This window comes from Bicyclus anynana, chromosome 24 (assembly GCF_947172395.1).
Source record: "Bicyclus anynana chromosome 24, ilBicAnyn1.1, whole genome shotgun sequence".
NCBI lineage: Eukaryota > Metazoa > Arthropoda > Insecta > Lepidoptera > Nymphalidae > Bicyclus > Bicyclus anynana.
Window position 1 is genome coordinate 801,526 of NC_069106.1, and position 15,791 is coordinate 817,316.

Below are 15,791 nucleotides of genomic sequence, written 5' to 3' on the forward strand. Positions count from 1 at the left end.
AACTATTGCCCTATTTCAAAACCTGCTATAACAAACACAAAATAACAATAATAAACAATATATTTTATTTAAAATTATCTGTAATGTAGAGATCTAAAGCAATCTCTACGAGTCAATTTTGTTATTGCCAAAATAATAGGTACAACAGAACTAGTATACTATCATTATATAATTCCACTAAGGTCAAGGCAATTATGTTAATAGAAGTTACTTCCTGCCCAAGTAGTTCTTAAAAAAATTATGACTACTATACTTAGTTGTAGTAATTAAATATCAGTATAAGTTCTTCTATCAACTTAGCAACTTAGCAAGCACGTTGTAAAAATGTCTCGTTCACATTGAAACTTCGTAAAACTAAAGGTATCGGATTTCGCTTAAAGAGGCCTTTTTCATCAAGAAGGCCTAATCATTTTATAACCTTATCTAAATGAGTTAGTACATTAATATCTATTAAAATACATAGATAAAGACATAATGGGGTTATGATTGTGTATTAGCCTAAATAGTTTAATTTTCGTCGGAAAAACAACGCAGGAAAAGTTTAATTCTAAAAAAAAAATGTAAGAATGGCGGGCGGCTTGCAATGGCGCGCGGCATTTTCTACAGTTGAAGTACGTGCAAAAGTACTTACGGTTTTATGCACAAATATCCACCCTGTTTTCTTATAAAACACTGTTATAATTAACACTGATTTATAAATGATTTTAATGAAGGAAAACGAATGTTTGGGATGAAAGCGTCGTTACTCGTTACACACACAATCAAAGATTACAGTGTATTATTGGAAATAGATAGGCTACTCGAACTTTTTTCAGAACGAATGTGATAGCGCCATCTAGTGACTAGATACGGTATTATTAGTATAGTAAAAAGTATAAAAATAATAATGCATATTTTTTGTAAAGGAGAGACATTTTTGATTTTGTAATAGTTGAAGAAACCAATTGAGAAAAACAAAAAAAAGACAAAAAGTTTTCCTTTGTTACCCCCGGGCTCGAACTCGGGATTATTATATTGTACCTTTGTTATGCACCACTAGGCCAAATGACTATGTGGAAAATTGTTGAAATTAATGTACACTTACTGTTTTTCTTTAATAATCCCTTTGCTTTAGAAATACAAACACATTCTTTCTATTACGCGTCAAAATTAAAAGGATAAATAATTCTTTTGTTCGGTTTTTTTTTTCCGTACTTACACGGGTTTAATCTCTAAAAACATTCTAGTACGTACACATCATATGTAATTGTATTTACTATCCTGGAATCTTAAATCTAGGATGTAGATGGCGCTGCTTCATAAAGATTTCACGTTCTTCTAAGTTCCCATGGCATGCACACAATCACAGATTTCTACAAATTAATAATGTTGCCACTTGGCACTTGTCACTTTAAAAATATTTTTTTTCATACCCGATTAACCAACTGTTATCATAACGTCACGTTAAAAAATAACGTTATTTTTATATATTATTCTATTTTCCTATATAAATTATTTTACACTTAATCTACATAATTTGTAATTGATTATTATTACTTTACATAACTATTACAAAATTCTTGAATCATATTTTTCGTATTATTATGTTTTATGAACAAATTTTTAAAACTATTACTCTGACAATAAAGAATTTGCGATATAAATTTTCAACCCCTATTTCCACCCTTCTATTTTTATTTTAGTGTCGACAAATATCCTATTTTTTATTTACCATTATTTAAAAATTCATCTTTATCAATTCAGCCGTTTAGCTGTGAAAAGGTGACAGACAGATAGACTTTCCTTCGTATTTATAACATTAGTAATACTTGAATATGTAATAACCACATAAATTATCATACAGTATTAAACGTATTTACATGACATTTTGTAAGATTCGTGGATAGGCATTAATGCAATAAAATTTTATTTAAATAATAAGAAAACCTAATTAATTTCACAAAACTAAACCTCAAATAAAATATAAACTCTTCATAAAGTTAACCTTACGAAATACGCTTAATATAGTAACGGTTGTACTAAAATACCGAAACAGACAACAGTTCTTGTGATAAAGGTTGGCAACATTTCGAGTTATCCATCAATTACCAAATAACCAAATACCAACGTCAATGTCAAACAAACTTCAAAGTCAATTTCAAAAACACCATGTGGATTTGAACATGTGATAAATTGAATTTTATTGTGATTTTAATTTAATAATAGTTTTGTAATACTTACAAAGTGCTATGGATTACGTGGTTGGCAGCGTCGCGGCTCTATTATCAGGCAATGTCACTCCCAATCGTCCTAAACCCTTAAAAATAGCGCAAACACCGATAAAACACCAACCATCTCCAAACGTTACGCCGAAATGCGAATACCTGGAAGACCGCTCTATATTTCTGTCACCAACCATGCAAAAGAAGAAGGCGATCGCTAAGAAATCACCCAAGCGAATATTTCAGAATCCAGATGTTGACGTCACTAACGGAGAAGATGAGGAATCTAGTCCGGTAAGTCCTAAGGCTGAGAAGGTTAAAAAACACCTAAAAAACGATTTAGACGGCAACCCTACGAATCCAGCGATCTCGCCGAGTCAAGAAACTCAGAAAAACAACGGCAAATCGCCTAAGAAGGGAAATAAAAAGAGATTAAGCGATAATTTGAATGTAACTTCACCAAAGAAGAAACAGCGGCTATCAGAAACTGGGAATGATGAAGAAAACAATATATCGACCTCTGGGAACAGTCCAGAAAAGCAAATGGTTAAAAATAAAAGTAAGAAAAAAGGTAATGTTGCTAAAACTGGCAATATACATTCACATAATACATTTACTGTCGAACCAATAAACAGTATTGAAGACATCACCATTGTTACCACAAATTTAAGCCCACAAAAGAAGAATAAGAGAAAAAATAAGTCAAAACAAAATAAAGACAATGACCAGATTGAATCTGCAAGCAATAAAAACTCAGTTTCTGCTGAAACTGAATCTATTGATGTTAAGATATCAGAAAGTAATGAAATAAATACAAGTATATCTTTACCCAGTCAGAGTCCTAAAAAGAAGAGTAAGAAATCCCAAAACAATTTAGAAGAAGCAGATAATTCAGAGGAAACGAAATTAACAGAAGGTGAGAAAACCAACACAGGTACATCCTCTGTGTCTGTTCAGAACAAGAAAAAGAAGAATAGAAAAAAGAACAAATCAAAACTCAATCAAATTAATGATGAACTTGAATCAACTAATGTAAATGTAGATGCAGCTAATGAAAATGAAATAGAAAATGAAGTTGACACAAATACATCTACAGAAAAGAAGACTTCTAAAAAGAAGAATAAAAAAAAGAAATCAGAACAAAATGAAAGTGATGGACAAATGAATACAAACGATAATGATAACATCATAGTCAATCCAAATGCAATAACTAAAGAAGACACAGATTCGGAACATGATTCTGATGATGAGATAGAATCAGAGAATGAAGAGATTAACAAGGAAGCTCTGGACACTGGTAAATAATTTTTTTAAGTCACCAATACTACTGTTCCATTACATTTGTTTTAGTCTAAAACACTATCTGACTATCATATCAAAAATGCATGGAAGTAATATCTTGTCTTTGTCATGTCCTTTCCATACGTTTTTAATTTTAAGTGTTATAAAAATTATTTTGTCAAAAAAATCTATGTATGTAACGTAGCTAAACACTCAGGAGTGTACTTGGTACCACAATAGTCCAATGAACATGAGTGGAACCCATGACCTCTCAGTGTGAATCAATTCCTTTACTGCGGAGCTGTTGAGGCTTAAGAATAATAACCTTTATCTACTGAACAAGCAGACGCCATGCAGTTTTAACTGCATAGTTCCAGTTCCCTTAGGAATTTGTGGATAAAATATAGTCTATAGCACCCGGGAATAGTAAAGCTTCCCAATTGTAAAAGAAGTTTTAAAATCAGTTCAGTAATTTCAGAGCCTAATCAATGCAAACAGACAATCAAATCTTTCCTCTTAATAATATTAGTATACATAAATTAACATCACATTTTTCTTTCTATAGCATGCCCTCAGGGATAGGCCTCCTCCATACAATTGTCCAAAAAGTCCATAATCCTCTGTCCCTTGCCTTCCTTTTTCAGGCGCTGGATGTTGATTTGTTTCTTAATACAATAGCCACATTGCCAGCGAGTCTGGCTCACGCTTGTCCTGTTTTATTTTTATTACAACAAAACTAAATTGTATGTGATCTTACAGGTCCAGCAGACGACAGTTCTGATGAGGAAACAGAAGAACCAAAAAAGAAAACAGTCAAAAAGCCTGAACAGACTTCTGTAAATGAGGAGTCCAGGGACCTTGAAGAGGAAACCAAGAGGACTCTGTTTGTAGGCAATGTTCCCTTCAGCACTAAATGTAAGAAGGAGATGAAGAAGATTTTCAAGAAATATGGAGAGATTGAATCTGTGAGGTGAGAATTATCGATACTTTTCTCTAAAATTAAATTAGAAGAAACGCTTATCAATGGTATGATAAACTATAGAAGAAAATCAAAGTATAATTTACAAAAGACATACCTACCGAAGAAAGGCCCACAAAGTTCTTCTTTCGATGCAATGTAAATGCAACCTTTCTTACTTTGGTTTCTTTATCAACATCATTGTCAAATAAAGACAAAACAGCTACTTCATCTGTCAAATACCATAAATGCTGGCAAAATTTCTGTAAAGCTACTTTGAAAATGCATTTCTCTGTTGTTTTAAACGCTTTCATGGACTTCAACAAGCATAAGTCCTTATATGGTGCTTTTACTGCTACAATGCATTACAAAATACATTTCTTGTGGTGGTTCATAAGATGATGTAGACGGAGCTAACAATGTAAAATATAAGCACTTCGCTTTTCCACCTCAAAGTTTCTAAGGCGCGCCTTCTCTCTTCTTTTTCTGTAAATTTTTGTCAAAATGTGACCAGGCCGACCTGGTTCCCTTTGGCGCCATGAAGATCCTATTTTCAATTATTTTAACTAGCTAATTATTTTTAAATGAGACCATTCAAACAAAATAAGAGGGTATGCTTTAAAAAATATCACCTAGTGGAGGTATTACCTCTTTTCCTGAGATAAATTGTCTTGTTAGACAAACAAACTGACAACACAATGATCCTTTTAGAAGTCAGTTTTTGATTTTTGAGGAACAGAAGCCAAAAATAAGATCAAATGTATTGACTATTCAAAATTGACATTACTTCTAACAAGATATGTTTCTAACATTGCAGAATCCGATCAGTACCTGTCAAAGATGCCCGACACACTCCCAAGTTGGCTGTAATCAAGAATGAGCTGCACCCTGATAGATCATCTGTCAATGTTTACGTCAAATTTGCAGACGCTGATTCTGTGCAGAAGGTATAAATCTATTACAGGATCATCATCATCATATCAGCCACGTCCACTGCAGGACAAAGGCCTTTTGTAGGGCTTCCAAATGTCACGATCATAAGCTGCCTGCATCCAGTGAATCCCTGTCGCTCGAACTCACTTGATGTTGTCAGTCCACCTGGTGGGAGGTCGACCAATACTGCGCTTTCTAGTGCGGGGTCGCCATTCCACACGTTGAGCTATGTCAGTAACTTTGGTTTAGCTGTGGATCATTTCTGATTGGGTCATGCAAAGATACTCTGAGCATAGCTTAATCCATTACCCGCTGTGTGACTGAGCCTTAGAGTCCCACAGTTAGCGACCAAATCAAGTAATAAACATAATAATAAACAATATATCAGGCGTTGGTGGAGAACAACACAAAGCTGGACGGGCACCACCTGCGCGTGCAGCCGAGCGACACGACAGGCGCGTCGCACGACGCGCGCTGCGCCGTGTTCGTGGGCAACCTGCCCTTCGCGCTGGAGGACGACGCGCTGCGGGAGCGCTTCAGCTCGTGCGGCGACATCGACTCCGTGCGCATCGTCAGGGACAAGAAGACTTGCGTCGGCAAGGGTGAGTTACTGTTACTGTCACGTGCAGCCGAGCGACACGACAGGCGCTGCGCCGTGTTCGTGGGCAACCTGCCCTTCGCGCTGGAGGACAACGCGCTGCGGGAGCGCTTCAGCTCGTGCGGCGACATCGACTTCGTGCGCATCGTCAGGGACAAGAAGACTTGCGTCGGCAAGGGTGAGTTACTGTTATGATGATGGTATATTTGACAGCCTCCTTGGCGCAGTGGTATGCGCGGTGGTCCTAGAAAGCCTATTTAGTGAATAGGCCAGGTTCTTGTCCTGGGCCAAGCTATGAGATGTTGAGCTTTTCTTTCTTCACAAAAATGGTGCTAACATGCGAAAAATCTATGAATTAAATGATTTGCACGCCATTGCTCATAAGGGTGCTCCGGCGATTGTTCTCTACTTTAACCTGCCAGAAGGTGTCTTTAGTTTACCTGTCTATGTCATTGTCATTATATGAGAGCCCCACTGAAACTTATGAGCCAAGGTCATTCCAAGAAAACCTGAAATCCTCCACCGCTAGGGATTCTCTGTTCGTTATTTTTGTTACATTAAGGACTAACAGCTCTACACATTTTGTTTTCTTAGCATTTAAAAGTAAGTTTTACAGTAAACCATTGCAATGCATGCTATATAGCACGACTTCTTTCGGCGTATTATCCTGGCCAAGTCGCTAGTTACTTAGCTTCGTGACAAACCCTTGAAAACCTTTAAAGTTTTATTTTTAACAGTCTTAACTCCATACTTACCTACCCTTACTTGACTTACTAGAGCATGAGCTGACAAATTGTCAGCTTTTATAAAATCGCAAAGGTCTAGCTATCAGTCTATATTATTATTATCCTTTATTTAATTTATTTATTCAAATATATTTATTGCAACATAACATAAGTATATGTGGAACATACAAAATCTTAAAACTAAGCAGTGCGTGAAATGCAATGCATAGACCTTATCACCAAGTGATCTCTTCCAGGCTACCTAACTTGAAGGAGTATAAACCAGTGAGACGGGTAGTAGTCCAGTCATTTTAGATTTTATCTGGGGAAAAATTTCTAGTGAGCTGAATTTTTGTATACACGTTTATTACGGTGTTATATGTGAAAAATCAACGTCAATATCGTGCCAGTTAAAAAAGTTACAAAGGTCAAAAGGTCACGAAATCAATTTTTCACAAATATTCCGCGACCTCGGAGGTCAATAGAGGTCATTATAAAAATTATTCCTCATAAAATTGTCTTATGCGCTTTAGTATAAATTAATATTATTATTTTGGTCTCTAGGTTTTGGCTACGTTAACTTCAAATCCAAAGATGCCGTCGAACTTGCCTTGGCATTGACTGAAGAAGATTTGACAATAAAAAACCGAATCTTACGTGTAAAAAGATGCACACAGCAAACCCAAAATCAAAAAGGCAAGAAGGAAAAGTTCAACAAGCATAACCAGGTAAACAAGCAAGAATCTGGACAGTTTGGCAAAGGAAAATTCGGTGGAAGGCAAAACGACAGGTTTGGGAATAGAGAAAACTTTAGGAGGCAAGGAAATCAAGGCAATACAGGAAACTTTAGAGGAAAATCTGGTGACAGACAGAGTAATGATGAGTTCGGCAAAGGAAAATTTGGTGGAAGGCAAAACGACAGGTTTGGGAATAGGCAGAACTTCAGGAGGCAAGAAAATCAAGGCAACACAGGAAACTTTGGTAGAGGGAAATTTGGTGAAAGACAGGGTGATGATAAGAATACCGGAGCCTATAGAAGAATTATGAATAAAAGGCAGAATCAGGTATAACTGCATAATGTTCATTAGTATATAGCATTTTTGAAATTTGATATCTCTGAAACTAATCAACGGATTTTTAGGCGTTTGACAGCAATCGACGCCGCAATTTGAAATTCTACTTGGATACATACCATTCATGATTTTCACTATTCTGAAGAAAGATTTTAAAATAATATGATAACCTATATCTAAAAAACGGAGGAACCGATATCGACAAAGTTGGCACCGACTGAGGCAGTTTTCTGAAGTTTAGTTTTTAGAATCGATCCTTACAACCGTTTAGGAAATATTTAAATAAAAAAAATAATGAATTATTTTTGTTAGGACGCGGGAGAAGGGCCCCCCAATAAGAAACCAAACATGGACCAACCACCCAGAGAGAAGAAAGAGAGGAAAGAGTTTGTCGGCATGACGGCAGAGAAGAAAAAAGTGAGTATTGTCTCGTATTTAAAGTTGGTAACAGGTACAATATGGGTATTTTCAAGTCAAGAGTGAATAATCATCTTCTAGGCAAGCGCGTTCCACCATAGGCTGCATCATCGCTTACCATCAGGCATGATTGCTAAGCTGAGCGCTTGCTTATTCAAAATAAAAAAAAATAAAAAAAAAAAAGTTGAGTATTGAAACATATTTAACTCATTGTTGTTTCTTCAAACGAAATTTGCTTTTGCCATAGTCCAGTTTCTTACTTGCGTTTTCAGACATATACAGACATATGTGTACGGCTGTGGAATTTCAATTTTTTCAAAAGAACAAAATTCTCCACCGGAACCTGTAGCCATGTGGCACATCAATTCTATTTCTACCAAACGCTTACGCTTCGAGAAATAAAAAAATATATGGGAATGACAGATCCGACGACAAATGTCATTCTGATACATTTTTTAATTTTCGAAGAATTTGCGACCGTAGAAAGAGAATCGGCGTATGCAAAGCGCTTATTTTAGCTATAATCACGCCTGATGGTAAGCGATGATGCAGCCTATGGTGGAACGCGTTTGCCTTAAAGATGCTTATTCACTCTTGACTTGATACCCATAATGTAGGTGGTGGGGAAAACGGGAGCTGGAAGAACATCTTTGCTTTGCGTATAAGAACAGAGGAACTAAACCGCTTAGTAGGTACGCGTCCAAGGAATATCGACGTCTAGCACTCCTGTGGTAGAACGGCGAAGGTGGCACAAGATCGGACAGTTTCTGAGCGCTCTCTCTCCCTAGTCGGTTCCTCATGACTGAGGATCGTGACCACCTTGGCGAGTCATCGTTTGGTTTACAATGCTCCACCATCGAGTACGGTCGCTGGCCATTTGGACGGCACTGTATAAGGTGCGGGCTCCTGCTTCCTTTAGAAGATCGGACCATCTGGTTAGAGATCTACCTCGTGGCTGTTTGCCTTCCACATTTTCCACCACAATATTTTTTTCCAAGTTTTCGTTCCCACGGCGTGTGATATGTCCAAAATAACTGAGGATGCGCCGTAGACAGATGGTTGAGAGACGTGTTTTAATTTGAAACTGTGAAAGGCGTGACGCGTTCAAGCTCAATTCCAATTCTTTTATGAGGATTAAAAAGGGCACTGATGATACAATTTGGTGAATTAATATTTTAATTTTTTTTTCAGAAAAACAAATTCAACAAGGGATTAAAGAAAAAGAAAGCACTCAGTGAAATTTTGACGAAATAATAATTAATAGTTTTGGCATTATTCTTAAGATGTTTTTAAGTGTAATTTTATTACAATGAAATAAATGTTGTTAGTTTTAATATATCTTTTTATTACTTCTTTTAATAATTCTTAAATTAAATTTTTTACAAATCCCGAGGGTTTTTTTTCGGTATATATTTTTAAATAAATATAATAAAAAAAAATTCAGGCCTATGTTCTGCTCTAAGGTGCAACTTATCTCTACATCAAATTTCATCCAAATCGACTCAGCGATTTAGTTGTGAAAAAGTGATAGATAGACATGCTTTCGCATTTATAATATTAATATAGATATAGATGGCAAATACTCGTAAAAAAAATTGGATATTACAAAAATAATTTTAAACCGAATAGTACCCGATAGGGTCCTTGAACGAAAATTCATCAGTTCGTTCTGACAAATCGCACAGTTTCTTGATATCCTGAAATAAAGAAAAATAAAAATTATTGATAATAATCGGTTGACGAGGTCCTGGGTTCGAGTCGGGTCGAGCTATACAGTAATATGATAAACTTCAGCGTTTGGAAAAATAACTTAATTACCTTAATTTATTTACAGACGAAAGTTGTTTATCCTTTACAACTACTAATTATTTTTTATTGACACAGATATAAAGATATATTTCAAGGCAACAGTACTATAGCTTGGCAAAGGACGTCCCAATTTTGTATGGAGGCTGGGCCTATATTCGAGTGTCAACTAAGCAGAACAAATTATTTTTATCTTTAAAGAACAATAATAAATACAGTCAATTATATAGCTTTCATTTGCGTTTTGCGTTTCATGTCAAGTCACACGGGAATGCTGTCGAACGGGATAAAAAGTATTCTATGTCCTTCTCCTGGCTCTAAACTACCTCCCTGCCAATTTTTAGCTAAATCGGTTCAGCCGTTCTTGAGTTATAAGTGGAGTAACTAACACGAAGTTCTTTTATATATATAGATTAAATAAAATTATTTTTTCATTAGCTGACAACATTAATTAAGAATTTTTATTATAATAATAATAATGATTTTTATTAAAGGTAAAAGCACCCAGTATACATATTATTACATAGTGATATAAAATAATAATATTTTAATAATGCATATAGGTATAAAACTTAAATACTAACTGGGAAGGTTAAAAGACTCTTCCCAGGCGTCATTTTAGTCCGGAGTATAAACTATTTCTTATTATTGTCTTGATGCACAGATAGCCAATATGTAAACAAAGGGCTGGGCATCCCGTCACAAACTGTCCTGAGGATGCTGTTACGCGCTGTTCTGAGTCTCTCCCAGAAGGAGATTATGGAAACATGCTTATAACTCACACCCTGACAGATCGTCAGTGATCTTGCGTAGGTGCGATCGTTTAAGGCCTTTTTAAATCAATTTATAGATTAATTTAGTTTCATGCTTCTCTGTCTACGATTTAATGTTTCTTTTTATCTTGTCTTACGCGCTAGTGACATATCTAATAGTAAATCTTTGGCTAGAAGCCTCTACGACAATGTTACCAACTCTCCAAAATATTTATCCCTAAAGTTTGTGTCAAAAACCCCTAAAATCGCCTTAATTATTGCGTTGCCCCCCTAAAAATATAAATTCATAATAATTTAGAAATAATATGCTGTAACATGTTTCAAAAGTCTATATTTAATACAGACAAAATATTACGTCTTTATCTGAAGATTCAGATTTTTTGAAATCATACATGTTGACAATGAATAAAGGAGAATGCCAGATCCTGACCCAGTCCTAACTCGGAATTTTGTGGAAAATGTAGATGTACTAAATATATTAAATTTTTAAATAATTGTTTTTTAATAAACCATTTTTACTGTTAAACTCCGGAATAAAAATCTGCCAAAAAAAGTAATTATATCCATTACGTTATTTCCTCATAGCTGAAATTGTTTACTTATTTTTTAAAAACCTTATTTCGACCTTGGGTTCGAGCCCTTTAGAGCGTTTTTAGTGCATTCTAATTATTTTATGTTCAAAATGGCTAGAATCCAGAGCTGCGAAGTCAGATCAAAATGTAAAAATAAACTGTCATAACACTGTCAAACTATCAAAACTCGTAATAATTTGAAAATAATACCTCGGAGTAATTTGAAAATAATAAAATCACGTTTTTTTTAACGTATTGCATGTGCAAACGACGCTTTATCGTTATCTATTTCATAATAAACTGCACATATACTTAACCTTAAAATCAAACTTCAACTTGGATTTATTTTTATACCCCTAGTTATAAAGGGTTAAAATGTAATATTTGTTTAATAGTACAAAAAATCCAATAATATGATATATAATATATTGTTGCAAATAATTTTTTTTAGTGGGTCAAACTTCTATACATTGTCTGGCATTGTCCTTTAGCAATTTTTTTTATTCGATGAAAATTGCCGCCAGTTGCCTCAGAGTGGTTGTAGAATAACGTAAAATCGTTGTAAGTCGCTAGGTTAAGAAAGAAATGTTAAAATTATCATCAATTTAAAAATATAAAAAAGTCAAAAAATCCCTGAAAATACCCCTAAAAATTTCAGACCCCTAAAAAAATCCCATTTCACTTATTTGCCCCCTAAATCTGGAAAACTCCCTAAGTTGGGAACCCTGTTCTACGAGTAAATATAGATAGATACCTCAACGAACTCATCGAAGGCGGCCTGCAGGTAACCTCGCAGCGCGTCTGCAGGCTCAGCCACGGTCCACACCTTCAGCTGAGACGACTGCAATGTCTCCGTGTCGGCGTCCTCACCTGCGACGAACCACAGATTAAGAATAATAAGCAAATAGAACACGGAACACGATGGTGTCGTAGCCGTTACAAATACAAAATTCAAAAGCTAATACATTCATTCAGTACGACAAGTGTCGCATCAGTAATCTATACTTATAATAAATCTGTAGAGAGGTCAATTCTGTACATTAAATATATTTCCAAAATAACTATCAGGGGGTGATTAGTGGTCGATACTGATGCCAAAAATGCAATCAGTAAAATTTTTGTCTGTCTGTCTGTCTGTCTGTCTGTCTGTCTGTCTGTCTGTCTGTCTGTCTGTATGTTCTTTATAGAAACAAAAACTACTTGGCGGATTTTAACGAAACTTGGTACAATTATTCTTCATACTCCTGGGCAGGTTATAGTATACTTTTCATCACGCTACGATTAATAGAAGCAGAGCAGTGGAGGGAAATGTTGAGAAAACGGGAGAAGTTACTCTATTTTTTAAGCTTCCGTCGCCGTCGCTTGGTAGGGTAGGGGTAGGTTAGGGTTTGGGTAGGGGTAGGGTAGGGTAGGGACGGGGTAGGGTAGGTGTAAGGTAAGGGTAGGGGTAGTAGTAGGGTTTCACGCGGACGAAGTCGCGGGCGTCCGCTAGTCTATACTAATATGTAAAGCTGAAGAGTTTGTTTGTGTGTTTGATTGAACGAGCTAATCTCGGGAACTACTGATCAGAATTGAAAAACTCTTTCAGTGTTAGATAGCCCATTTATCGAGGAAGGCTATAGGCTATATATTATCCCCGTACTCCTACGGGAACGAGAACCACGCGGGTAAACCGCGCGACGTCGGCTAGTTTTTAATATTATTCAAGAAAAATAACGTCTTATGTTTTTAAATATTTTAAAAACTGTTTACACAAACTAAAGAAATAAGATGAATTTTGAAATTATGGATTTTTTTTTATGGATTTCACCGTCTTCACCACGCTCCTTGTAAAGACTCAATCTGGGTCATTCTTAAAACCCAAAGAACCATTATGTTATTTCTCCTTCTTACCTAAAGCCATTTTAGCCACAAAAGTATCCGTGAAGTTCTCATTAAAGTGAAGCACCGCATCCAAGTTGGAAGACTTCAAATCCCGCTTAGCTGATTCCAGGTCAGTACTATAGGTGCGAGTGATAGGTTGCTTGCGGAGATAGGCGATGTATTTGCAGGCTAAGTGTGTGAATCTGCAGGAATCCAACAACGGGCAGTAGATTGGTGTTTGAGGTTCATCATTCACTATTGTCTGTGGATAAGTTTTGTATTTTTTTATTCTCTACAAGTTAGGCCTTGACTACAATCTCACCTGATGGTAAGTGACGATGCTATCTAAGATGGAAGCGGGATAACTTGTTAAGAGTAAGAAATCCATACTCCTTTCGGTTTCTACACGACATCGTACCGGAATGCTAAATCGCTTGGCGGTACGTCTTTGTCGGTAGGGTGGAAACTTGCCACGGGCGAAGCCTCCCACCAGCCAGACCTGGACCAATTAAGAAAATCTCAATCGGCCCAATCGGGGATCGAACCCAAGACCTCCGTCTTGTAAATCCACCGCGCATATCACTGCGCCACGGAGGCCGTCAAAGTAAAGTTTCAGCATTCATCATCATCATCACCATCATCATCATCATCATCATCATCATCATCATCATCATCATCACCATCGTCATCATCATCATCATCATTAACAGCCGATGAACATCCGTTGCTGGACATAGGCCTCTCGTCCAGCGGCTCCTTGCAACCCGCTTGATGTCCTCGGTTCACCTAGTAGGGGGTCGACCAACATTGTGCTTTGTAGTGCGGGGTCGCTATTCCAGCACCTTGGGACCCCAACGTCCATCGGCTCGTCGAACTATGTGGCCTGCTCATTGCCACTACATCTTCGCGACTCGTTGCTATGTCAGTGACTTTGGTTCTTCTGCGGATCTCCTTATTTCTGAATCGATCACGCAGAGAAACCCAAAGCATAGCTCGCTCCATCGCCCGCTGAGAGACTTTGAGCCTTTTTATGAGGGCCACAGTTAGAGTTTCATCATTAACAACCCATAATCGGCTCACTAGTGAGCACGAGCGAACACCTCACATCCTCTCAGGATGTGACGGGTTAGGCATTAGTCCGCCACGCTGGCCCAATGCGAATTGGCAGACTTCACACAATAATTAATGACAATAATTTAAAAAAATCTCAGGTATTTCCTCACGATGTTCTTCATTCACCGTTTGAGACACGCGATATTTAATTTCCTAAAACTCATCCATCTTAGACTGTATAATCACATACGTTCTTCGAGGACAAGAACATAAATACAAACCACGTTGAATTTGCTGTCGGTGCCGACGACGTATCCAGCGAGGAGCAGCGAGGAGCAAATCACCAGGAGTGCTGTGCTGGAGCTCATTGCGCTACTGTAGAAGAAACCATTGATCAAAATGGTATCTACTTTTTATAATAGTGTAAGTCAGGTGGCGCGACTTGTTTCCATAAAAAATGGGAAGTTAGAGAGGGGTAACCATCGGTTGGCGGGAACGACTTGCGATATAAGGCGTCCGTCGTCGTCGGCTTTAAAGTGTTTGTGGCGTTCGAGCTGTCGACATTTTTTGTTTTGTGGTTTTTTGCTTGGAATAGGCGGGGGGAGTGACTTGAGTGGAAAAGGGGAGTGTTTGTTAACAGTCAAAGGAGCCTTTAACCCTACACACAACGTTCACAAGTGCGTGACTTCACTCAAGGTTATTCTCTGCCATTCTTATTCTTATTTTAGTTACAGTTTGATTTGTTAATTAAGTTGTCCTGACAAATGTTGTGAATCAACTTATGTTGTGAAATAACTTTTTGTTCGACATTGGTTTTCTTATTTTTGTAATTCACTTCGGAGTCTGCTAAAAGTAGACAGACATTCCGCGGTTTAATCCGCGTAGTTCTTGTTCCTGTGAGAAAACGGGGGTAAAATATAGCCTATGCCACTCACAGATAACGTGGCTTTCTATTGATAAAAGAATTTTCAAAGTTAGTGCACAAACACAGGTGCACTTTCTATTCGATAATTAGAAGAGTGAGTAACTGATACTTGTTTCGCTAAAACTAGATAACGGCTTTTAGTACTAGAATGGGGTTTTCTTAGACATAAGGAAAAATAATTATGAAACACACATACCTACTAGACTTTTAAATAAGCCTACGTACTAGATATTATGCGAATCAGGATATTTTGATGTATAAAAAGATATTCTGCAAAGTAACTTACATTTTATTCAAACACCTATGTAGACAAACACAAAACTTATGTAGGTAGGTACCTATATTTTAATTAAACGCTTAAATATAATAAAGTTAAACAAGTTATCAGATCAACTAGTAACAGGTAAATGATCAACAAATGATTAAAATAGTATTCTTATACGAGTAGTAATGACGTCAGGTGGTTCATTAATTACAGTATGTAGACGGGCTATACAAATTGCTGTAAATATTGCTAACTAAAATATTACTCACATTTATTTATTTTTCTTTTCAAAACACTATTAAAAAATTTATAAAAAAAATAAACCCTCCCGCTGCGGGACATTTGAGT

The 15,791-nt window shown here is 36.6% G+C and overlaps 3 protein-coding genes across 5 annotated transcripts in view; 1 reads left to right on the forward strand and 2 right to left on the reverse strand.

The window, feature by feature from the left end:
- Window positions 1-789, reverse strand: part of LOC112050297 (high mobility group nucleosome-binding domain-containing protein 5) — a 36,915-nt gene extending 36,126 nt beyond the window's left edge. For all 3 annotated transcript variants that reach the window (XM_024088532.2, XM_024088531.2, XM_024088530.2), the window contains exon 1: window positions 632-789. The gene's annotated coding sequence lies outside the window, so the exon portion shown is untranslated. The remainder of the gene's footprint in view (window positions 1-631) is intronic.
- A 1,328-nt stretch (window positions 790-2,117) lies between these two features.
- Window positions 2,118-9,520, forward strand: LOC112050295 (uncharacterized). Its single transcript, XM_052889077.1, has 7 exons — window positions 2,118-3,498; window positions 4,242-4,452; window positions 5,258-5,387; window positions 5,762-5,975; window positions 7,261-7,760; window positions 8,082-8,186; window positions 9,378-9,520. Exons 1-7 carry the CDS (start codon window positions 2,229-2,231, stop codon window positions 9,438-9,440), a joined length of 2,493 nt encoding a protein of 830 aa, XP_052745037.1. The 5' UTR covers window positions 2,118-2,228; the 3' UTR covers window positions 9,441-9,520.
- On the reverse strand, window positions 9,508-15,623 carry LOC112050298 (uncharacterized). The gene is made up of 5 exons (XM_052889080.1): window positions 15,465-15,623; window positions 14,535-14,628; window positions 13,231-13,462; window positions 12,092-12,207; window positions 9,508-9,883 (listed from the first exon to the last, which is right to left on the reverse strand). Exons 2-5 carry the CDS (start codon window positions 14,619-14,621, stop codon window positions 9,803-9,805), a joined length of 516 nt encoding a protein of 171 aa, XP_052745040.1. The 5' UTR covers window positions 14,622-14,628; window positions 15,465-15,623; the 3' UTR covers window positions 9,508-9,802.
- Between the last annotated feature and the right edge of the window lie 168 nt (window positions 15,624-15,791).

Excerpts from the sequence above, each read along its gene's own strand:
- LOC112050295 (XM_052889077.1), top strand. The coding sequence starts at position 2,229 with ATGGATTACGTGGTTGGCAGCGTCGCGGCTCTATTATCAGGCAATGTC. Across the intron at positions 4,453-5,257 it reads GGAGAGATTGAATCTGTGAG|AATCCGATCAGTACCTGTCA; the intron begins GTGAGAATTATC and ends CTAACATTGCAG. Across the intron at positions 8,187-9,377 it reads TGACGGCAGAGAAGAAAAAA|AAAAACAAATTCAACAAGGG; the intron begins GTGAGTATTGTC and ends TTTTTTTTTCAG.
- LOC112050298 (XM_052889080.1), bottom strand. The coding sequence starts at position 14,621 with ATGAGCTCCAGCACAGCACTCCTGGTGATTTGCTCCTCGCTGCTCCTC. Across the intron at positions 13,463-14,534 it reads CCGACAGCAAATTCAACGTG|ACAATAGTGAATGATGAACC; the intron begins GTTTGTATTTAT and ends ACTTATCCACAG. Across the intron at positions 9,884-12,091 it reads CCTTCGATGAGTTCGTTGAG|GATATCAAGAAACTGTGCGA; the intron begins GTATCTATCTAT and ends TCTTTATTTCAG.